This window comes from Bison bison, unplaced genomic scaffold (genome assembly GCF_000754665.1).
Source record: "Bison bison bison isolate TAMUID 2011002044 unplaced genomic scaffold, Bison_UMD1.0 scf7180017864057, whole genome shotgun sequence".
In the NCBI taxonomy this organism is placed as follows: domain Eukaryota; kingdom Metazoa; phylum Chordata; class Mammalia; order Artiodactyla; family Bovidae; genus Bison; species Bison bison.
In genome coordinates this window covers 6,241,165-6,251,368 of record NW_011494629.1, presented here as the reverse complement: position 1 = coordinate 6,251,368, position 10,204 = coordinate 6,241,165, and the positions used below count along the sequence as shown (strand labels likewise).

At 39.2% G+C, this 10,204-nt stretch overlaps 1 protein-coding gene across 1 annotated transcript in view; it reads right to left on the bottom strand.

Moving 5' to 3' along the window:
- Positions 1 to 7,645: 7,645 nt before the first annotated feature.
- The window catches only part of FBP1 (fructose-1,6-bisphosphatase 1), a 31,710-nt gene continuing 29,151 nt past the window's right edge, over positions 7,646 to 10,204 (bottom strand). The window contains exons 6-7 of the mRNA XM_010836043.1: positions 9,541 to 9,660; positions 7,646 to 7,974 (exon numbers count right to left, since the gene is read on the bottom strand). Coding sequence (XP_010834345.1) covers positions 7,783 to 7,974; positions 9,541 to 9,660 — 312 coding nt within the window. The 3' untranslated portion in view covers positions 7,646 to 7,782. The remainder of the gene's footprint in view (positions 7,975 to 9,540; positions 9,661 to 10,204) is intronic.

Genomic DNA, 10,204 nt, shown 5'->3' with positions numbered 1-10,204 from the left:
CTTGGACTGCAAGGAGATCCAACCAGTCCATTCTGAAGGAGATCGGCCCTGGGATTTCTTTGGAAAGAATGATGCTAAAGCTGAAACTCCAGTACTTTGGCCGCCTCATGCAAAGAGTTGACTCATTGGAAAAGACTCTGATGCTGGGAGGGATTGGGGGCAGGAGGAGAAGGGGACAACAGAGGATGAGATGGCTGGATGGCATCACTGACTCGATGGACGTGAGTCTGAGTGAACTCCGGGAGCTGGTGATGGACAAGGAGGCCTGGCGTGCTGCGATTCATGGGGTCGCAAAGAGTCGGACACGACTGAGCGACTGATCTGATCTGATCTGAGAAGAAATAAGAGTCAATCAGTAATGAATAATGCGATCAAATGAGATCAAAAACACTCTGGAGGTAACCAACAGTAGAATGATGGAGGCAGAAGATAGGATAAGTGAGATAAAAGATAGAATGGTAGAAATAAATGAAGCAGAGAGGAAAAAAGAATTGAAAGAAATGAGGACAACCTCAGAGACCTCTGGGACAATGTTAAACGCCCCAACATTCAAATCATAGGAGTCCCAGAAGAAGGCAACAAAAAGAAAGGCCGTGAGAAAATACTTGAGGAGATAATAGTTGAAAACATCCCTAAAATGGGGAAGGAAATAATCACCCAATCCAAGAAACCCAAAGAGTCCCAAACAGGAGAAACCCAAGGCAAAACACCACAAGACACATATTAATCAAATTAACAAAGATCAAACACAAAGAACAAATATTAAAAGCACCAAGGGAAAAACAACAAATAACACACAAGTGGATTCCCATAAGGATAACAGCTGATCTTTCAATAGAAACTCTTCAGGCCGGGAGGGAATGGCAGGACATACTTAAAGTGATGAAAGAAAATAACCTACAGCCCAGATTATTGTACCCAGCAAGGATCTCATTCAAATATGAAGGAGAAATCAAAAGCTTTACAGACAAGCAAAAGCTGAGAGACTTCAGAACCACCAAACCAGCTCTCCAACAAATGCTAAACGATCTTCTCTAGACAGGAAACACAAAAAGGGTATATAAACTCGAACCCAAAACAATAAAGTAAATGGCAACAGGATCATACTTATCAATAATTACCTTAAATGTAAATGGGTTGAATGCCCCAACCAAAAGACAAAGACTGGCTGAATGGATACAAAAACAAGACCCCTATATATGTTGTCTACAAGAGACCCACCTCAAAACAAGGGACACATAGTGAAAGTGAAGGGCTGGAAAAAGATATTTCACACAAATGGAGACCAAAAGAAAGCAGGAGTAGCAATACTCATATCAGATAAAATAGACTTTAAAACAAAGTCTGTGAAAAGAGACAAAGATGAACACTACATAATGATCAAAGGATCAATCCAAGAAGATGTAACAATTGTAAATATATATGCACCCAACATAGGAGCACCGCAACATGTAAGGCAAATGATAACAAATATGAAAGGGGAAGTTAACAATAACACAATAATAGTGGGAGACTTTAATACCCCACTCACACCTATGGATAGATCAACTAAACAGAAAATTAACAAGGAAACACAAACTTTAAGTGATACAATAGACCAGTTAGACCTAATTGATATCTATAGGACATTTCACCCCAAAACAATGAATTTCACTTTTTTCTCAAGTGCACACAGAACCTTCTCCAGGATAGATCACATCCTGGGCCATAAATCTAGCCTTGGTAAATTCAAAAAAAATTGAAATCATTCCAACCATCTTTTCTGACCACAATGCAGTAAGATTAGATGTTAATTACAGGAAAAAAACTATTAAAAATTCCAACATATGGAGGGTAAACAACAGGCTTCTGAATAACAAACAAATCACAGAAGAAACCAAAAAAGAAATCAAAATATGCATAGAAACAAATGAAAATGAAAACACAACAACCCAAAACCTATGAGACACTGTAAAAGCAGTGCTAAAGGGAAGGTTCATAGCAATACAGGCTACTTCAACAACAAGAAAAAGGTCAAATAAATAACCTAACTCTACACCTGAAGAAACTAGAAAAGGAAGAAATGAGGAACCCAAGGTTCTTCATTTAGTAGAAGGAAAAGAAATCTTTTTTTCCTTCCTTAGTAGAAGGAAAAAAATCTTAAAAATTAGGGCAGAAATAAATGCAAAAGAAACAAAATAGATCACAGCAAAAGTCAACAATTCTAAAAGCTGGTTCTTTAAGAAGATAAATAAAATTGGCAAACCATTAGCCAAACTCATAAAGAAACAAAGGGAGAAAACTCAAATCAACAAAATTAGAAATGAAAATGGAGAAATCACAACAGCCAATGCAGAAACACAAAGGATCATAAGAGACTACTATCAGCAATTGTATGCCAATAAAATGGACAATTTGGAAGAAATGGAAAAATTCTTAGAAAAGTATAACTTTCCAAAACTGAACCAGGAAGAAATAAAAAATCTTAACAGACCATCACAAGCACAGAAATTGAAACTGTAATCAGAAATTTTCCAGCAAACAAAAGCCCAGGACCAGACTGCTTTCACAGCTGAATTCTACCAAAAATTTAGAGAAGAGCTAACACCTATCCTACTCAAACTCTTCCAGAAAATTGCAGAGGAAGGTAAACTTCCAAACTCATTCTACAAGGCCACCATCACCCTAATACCAAAACCTGACAAAGATGCCACAAAAAAAGAAACTACAGGCCAATATCACTGATGAACATAGATGCAAAAATCCTTAACAAAATTCTAGCAAACAGAATCCAACAACATATTAAAAAGATCATACATCATGACCAAGTCGGCTTTATCCCAGGGATGCAAGGATTCTTCAATATCTGCAAATCAGTCAAAGTAATACACCACATTAACAAATTGAAAGATAAAAACCATATGATTATCTCAATAGATGCAGAGAAAGCCTTTGACAAAATTCAACATCCATTTATGATAAAAAAAAAAAAACCCTCCAGAAAGCAGGAATAGAAGGAACATTCCTCAACATAATAAAAGCTATATATGACAAACCCACAGTAAACATTATCCTCAATGGTGAAAAATTGAAAGCATTTCCCTAAAGTCAGGAACAAGACAAGGGTGCCCACTTTCACCACTACTATTAAACATAGTTTTGGAAGTTTTGGCCACAGCAATCAGAGCAGAAAAAGAAATAAAATGAATCCAAATTGGAAAAGAAGAAGTAAAATACTCACGGTTTGCAGATGATGTGATCCTCTACATAGAAAACCCTAAAGACTCCACCAGAAAATTACTAAAGCTAATCAATGAATATAGTAAAGTTGCAGGATATAGAATTAACACAGAGAAATGCCTTGCATTCCTATACACTAACAATGAGAAAACAAAGAGAAATAAAGGAAACAATTCCATTCACCATTGCAATGAAAAAAATAAAATACTTAGGAATATATCTACCTAAAGAAACAAAAGACCTATATATAGAAAACCATAAAACACTGGTGAAAGAAATCAAAGAGGACACAAATAGATGGAGAAATATACTGTGTTCATGGATCGGAAGAATCAATATAGTGAAAATGAGTATATTACCCAAAGCAATCTATAGATTCAATGCAATCCCTATCAAGCTACCAATGGTATTTTTCACAAAACAAGAATAAATAATTTCATAATTTGTATGGAAATACAAAAAACCTAGAGTAGCCAAAGCAATCTTGAGAAAGAAGAATGGTACTGGAGGAATCAACCTGCCTGATTTCAGGCTATACTACAAAGCTACAGTCATCAAGACAGTATGGTACTGGGATAAAGACAGAAATATAGCTCAATGGAACAAAATAGAAAGCCCAGAGATATATCCATGCACCTACGGAGGACACCTTATCTTTGACAAAGGAGGCAAGATTATACAATAGAGAAAAGACAATCTCTTTAACAAGTGGTGCTGGGAAAACTGGTCAACCACTTATAAAAGGATGAAACTAGAACACTTTCTAACACCATACACAAAAATAAACTCAAAATGGATTAAAGATATAAACGTAAGACCAGGAACTATTAAACTCCTAGAGGAAAACATAGGCAAAACACTCTCCGACATAAACCACAGCAGGATCCTCTATGACCCACCTCACAGAATATTGAAAATAAAACCAAAAATAAACAAATGGGACCTAATTAAAATTAAACACAACAAAGGAAACTATAAGCAAGGTGAAGAGACAGCCTTCAGAATGGGAGAAAATAATGGCAAACGAAGCAACGGACAAAGAATTAATCTCAAAAATATACAAGCAACTCCTGCAGCTCAATTCCAGAAAAGTAAACGACCCAATCAAAAAATGGGCCAAAGAACTAAACAGACATTTCTCCAGAGAAGACATACAGATGACTAACAAACACATGAAAGGATGCTCAACATCACTCATTATCAGAGAAATGCAAATCAGAACCACAATGAGATACATCTCACACCGGTCAGAATGGCTGCTATCCAAAAGTCTACAAACAATAAATGCTGGAGAGGGTGTGGAGAAAAGGGAACCCTCTTACACTGTTTGTGGGAATGCAAACTAGTACAGCCACTATGGAGAACAGTGTGGAGATTCCTTAAAAAACTGGAAATAGAACTTCCATATGACCTAGCAATCCCACTGTTGGGCATACACACTGAGGAAACCAGAATTGAAAGAGACACGTGTACCCCAATGTTCATTGCAGCACTGTTTATAATAGCCAGGACATGGAAGCAACCTAGATGTCCATCAACAGACAGATGGATAAGAAAGCTGTGGTACATATACACAATGGAATATTACTCAGCCATTAAAAAGAATACATTTGAATCAGTTCTAAATAGATGGATGAAACTGGAGCTTATTATACAGAGTGAAGTAAGCCAGAAAGAAAAACACCAATACAGTATACTAACTCATATATATGAAATTTAGAAAGATGGTAACGATAACCCTATATGCAAGACAGCAAAAGAGACACAGATGTATAGAAGAGTCTTTTGGACTCTGTGGGAGAAGGCGAGGGTGGGATGATTTGAGAGAATAGCATTGAAACATGTTTATTACATATGAAACAGATCGCCAGTCCAGGTTTGATGCATGAGACAGGGTGCTCAATGCTGGTGCACTGGGATGACCCAGAAGAATGAAATGGGGAGGGAGGTGGGAGGGGGGTTCAGGATGGGGAACACATGTACACCCATGGCTGATTCATGTCAATGTATGGCAAAAACCACTACAGTATTGTAAAGTAATTAGCTCCCAATTAAAATAAATAAATTTTTAAAAATTAAAAATGAGAATGCTGCAAATATAAAAAGAATTTTTGCATCTTTGTTTACAGGAGGTATGGTTATATAGTTATCTTTTCTTGTAATGTCTTTGCCTGATTTTAGTACTAGAGGAATGCTGTCCTCATTGAATGAGTTAGGAAGCATTTCCTCATCTTCTATTCTCTGAAAAGAGATTGCAAAGACTTGGTATTATTTTTTCCTTAAATTTTTGGTAGAATTCACCAGTAAACTTTACATGCCTCCTGAGAAATCTGTATGTAGGTCAAGAAGCAATAGTTAGAACTGGACATGGAACAACAGGCTTGTTCCAAATTGGGAAAGGGGTACATCAAAACTGTATATTGTCATCTTGCTTATTTAACTTCTATGAGTAGTACATCATGCGAAATGCTGGAATGGATGAAGCACCAGCTGGAATCAAGATTGCAGGGAGAAATATCAATAACCTCTGGTATGCAGATGACACCATCCTTATGGCAGAAAGTGAAGAAGAACGAAAGAGCCTTTGATGAAAATGAGAGGAGAGTGAAAAAGCTGGCTTAAAACTCAACACTCAAAAAACTAAGATGATGGCATCCGGTCCCATTACTCATGGCAAATAGATATGGAAACAGTGGCAGACTTTATTTTCTTGGGCTCCAAAATCACTGCAGATGGCAACCGCAGCCATGAAATTAAAAGACGCTTGCTCCTTGGAAGAAAAGTTATAACCAACCTAGACAGCATATTAAAAAACAGAAACGTTATTTTGCCAACAAAGGTCCATCTAGTCAAAGCTTTGGTTTTTCCAGTAGTCATGTATGGATGTGAGAGTTGGACTATAAAGAAAACTGAGCACAGATGAATTGATGCTTTTGAACTGTGGTGTTGGAGAAGACTCTTGAGAGTCCCTTGGACTGCAAGGAGATCCAACCAGTCAATCCTAAAGGAAATCAGTCCTGAATATCCATTGGAAGAACAGATGCTGAAGCTGAAACTCCAATACTTTGGCCACCTGATGCGAAGAACTGACTCATTTGAAAAGACACTTCTGACAAAACAGTGGCTCAGGCACTCAGACTTTTGTCCTGTCGTTGTCATACTGTCATTGAAACACATGACGTTTAATGCATGGAAGGTAAAAGAGTGGATGAAGAATTATTCATTGTGTTTTCAAACTAGAATTAATATGCATTATTTCCACCTACATTCCATTGGCAAAATCTTAATCAATGTGGAGCTTAAGAAAGTCCAGATATTTCTTAACATGTGGTAAAATGTGCTATAATCTTGGAATTCTAGTCCAAAAAGAACCAAGGTCTGCTAAGGGAGGAAGTATTTTTATGGAAAGCCTAGTAGAAACATACAAACATTTGTTTGCAACAAATTGTGTTTCTTTAAATCTTTTTATGATGAATCCTTTCATTTACAGAATTAAACCTTAGGAATTATTACATATGTTAATTCAATGAAGTGTTACATTTTTATAGAAAACTTACCACTGAGTCAAAACATAAACCTTCATTTGTGACTTGGATGGTTACACCCAGATTCAGGAGGCCAAGAGGTCCTAGATCTCATTAGGTACCACCACTAACTTTTCAATTCTCCAGTTCCAAGGAGGGCTTAAACAACCTTACTCAGGTTTGTTCTGCACACCCAGAAAAGAACACATAGGAGAACTGATGTGGTAACTCCGAGTTCAATGTCTAGATTGCTTGGGTTCGTAACCCAGCTCAGTTGCTTGTTGGCTAGAGACCTTGGGCAGATGACTTCATCTATCGGTCCTCTGGGCTTCCCTGATAGCTCAGTTGGTAAAGAATCCACCTGCAATGCAGGAGACAGCAGTTTGATTCCTGGGTCGGGAAGATCTGCTGGAGAAGGGATAGGCTACCCACTCCAGTTTTCTTAGTCTTCCCTTGTGGCTCAGCTGGTAAAGAATCCACCTGCAATGTAGGAGACCTGGGTCAATCCCTGGATTGAGACAATCCCCTGGAGACGGGAAAGGCTACCCACTCCAGTATTCTGACCTGGAGATTTCCACGGACTGTATAGTCCATGGGGTCACAAAGAGTCAGACATGACTGAGCAACTTTCACTTCACTTTACTCAGTCCTCTATCTCATAATCTGTGAAATGGGTTATTCATAGTACCTAGTTCATAAAGTCATTGTGAAGATTAAATGAGTTATCTAATGTTATAGGCATTAGCTATTATTATTACTATTATTTGGCACAAAACAATGAAGACTTTTTTTTTTAAGAAAAAGGACAAATATGTTCATTTCTTCTCTATCCACTCAGAATATATCTTGACCCTGTAGCATTATTGATTTAGCATTTTGGTTAGGTAGTGCATTACAGAGCGTTTGATGGTGAAAACAGCCATACTTTTTATTTCTATGACTAGGAATGTATGGTGAACAGTCGGAATGTGGTAACACTATGTGAGATAAAAGGTCCAGATAAAAGGCAATTCCATTTGGTGTGGGCTGGGCCCACTCTTCATTTGGCAGCGTGCTTCTTGTATATCTCCAGGAACTCAGTCACATCTTCAGGAGACCCCAAGATGATGGGCGACTTCTGATGGATGTCAGTGGGAACAATGTCCAGCACAGTTTCCTTCCCGGTGGTAGCCATTCCTCCTGCCTTCTCTATGACATAGGCCATGGGGTTACATTCATACAGTAGTCTCAGCTGGAAAACAAGCACAGCATGCTCACACCAGAACATATTACACAGAAAAGAGATTTGTTCCATAGCAAAGTAGTGCAGAGCCGATCCAAGGTAACTGATACTTTCCTTTACCTTCCATGAGGTTGTAAAAGCTCCCCCATGAGGTTGTGTCTAAGACTGAATGGTTAATTTAATCATTTGGTTAAGTTAAGCCATCCATCAAGAGCCAGCAACAGACTGCCTGATGCATGTGAGGCAGACCACCTGGATTCAGGACTGAATGACATTTTGGCAGAACCGATGGTTCCCTTCTCTTTATAGCCCAGAGAATGGACCTAATGAGTGATTCTGTGTGTGTTTTGGATGGACCTTTGCCTATTCTAAAAGCATTTAAAGTCCATGGCAGTGTCTGGCTGCAGACATCTGGAAAGCAGACAGGCTCCTCCAAACAGTATAATATTGTTTGCAACTCTGTACACATTCCTTTTACAATTCTCCTAAGGCTCGAGGGTTGGGATTTAGTATGCTATACATCTTGGCATTTACTTTTAAATATTAACTTTTTTATTGTATGCATTTTCATGCAGTCTGCCTACTGAGTAGACAGCTTTTCGCAGGTGTTTCCTGACTCTATTTCCATACAGGTGTCAGGGTCAGATCTGCAAAGCTGAAAATAAAAAGGGGGGGAGGAACCTCAATATTTACATTAAGGAACAATTTTTTGAGGCATTAGAGAAAAGTGCTATAAAGCAGGCTAATCACATAGGTTGGGATGTCAGAGGGGGCTATGACAAGAGTGGTGTTTTAAGTAAGTAAGAACATCCTTAGTGAACTGGATGCCACATGCCATAAACAGAGATCTGATCATATCTGAAATACATCAATTTATAACTATCTTATGGGGATCGTTGTTCCTTCTCTCATATTAAAAAAAGGGGGGGTGGTCAAAAGGACACTACTAGAGAAGCAAACACAGTGACCCTCTGTGTAGGAGAAAAGTGAGACACCCTTTCACTAGCATGAGCAAGCACAGCCCATCCCGTGGCTTCCAGGAAGCCTGTGGCCATGAGACCAATGCATCAGTAACAGCTCACCTGAAAGCTCTAGGTGTCCCCAGAGATTCTTTCCTTCTATAGAAAGGTATTATTTTCCGAGCAGCATTAAGTTATTTCAATTTTCTGCCTTTTGAAAAAGCAATCAAAGAAAACCTCTGTGTGGGATACATATGTGATTTGCTGCCTTGGTAATGAGGTTGGACTGTTTCATTTCACTTTATGAATGGAATTCATTTTGTCCAAGCCAAACCACGTACCCACTGGAAGCACTAAGCACTTTCAGTCCCCTCTGACCATAACATCTTTACTTATCTTTAGCAACAGAAGGGCTCTCGAGAGATCATTTTTACCTGATATCACCTGACATTAACCAGGACAGCCTTTAATCTAGAAAAGAATATGCCATAGACATCCTTTGCTTCCTACTGCAGACCATAACAGCTTCCGTGACCCTTCTTTCTTCCTCAGTCAAACCCCCTGGGCTGCAAATGAAATCTACTGCTGCTCCACCACTCATAGGGGATTTATTTACCTTTCCACTGGGGCTTTTCTTGTTAGCTGGATACATAAAGATCCCTCCATAGACTAGGGTGCGGTGTACATCGGCTACCATGGAGCCCACGTACCTGGAGCCATAGGGGGCTGAGTTGTCCTGTAACATGAAGACCAGCAATAATTAGGGTTATAGAAAAGAGAGATTTCTTTCTGTCCTCTATGCTTATTCGATTCAGCAATCAAACAGAGCACCTTTTTTGAGATGTGTATTTAGTGATGAAAATCTGTTCCCAAGAAGCAGAAAATGGGAATAATGGAGACAGCCTCTCACATCTCATAGTAGCTCAGCTTACCCAAGGAGGCCCCGAGGAGAATGGGGCAGATTCGGGCTCTGGGGTGGGGCAGGCATTTAGCAAGATCTGGCAGGAAGAAGGATTCTGTGGCGCTGAGAAGCAGGGACAAGGGTGAGGTTTGCATCTCATAGGAGCAGGAACTGCTCAGGCAAAGGAGAAGCTGTCTGCCTTGGGCCTGGGGAGGAGCCTGGTGCCGCTGGGGCAGAGGGCATTTCTAGGGAGAGGTGGAAGGAGAGATGATAAAACTGGAGAGAGAGCCTGGGAGTCAGCTCCGAGGGCCCCAAGTGCCATACTAATAGCATGTGGGCTTTGTCCTTAGAACACAGCAGCCTCTAGTGGTGTCAAGCT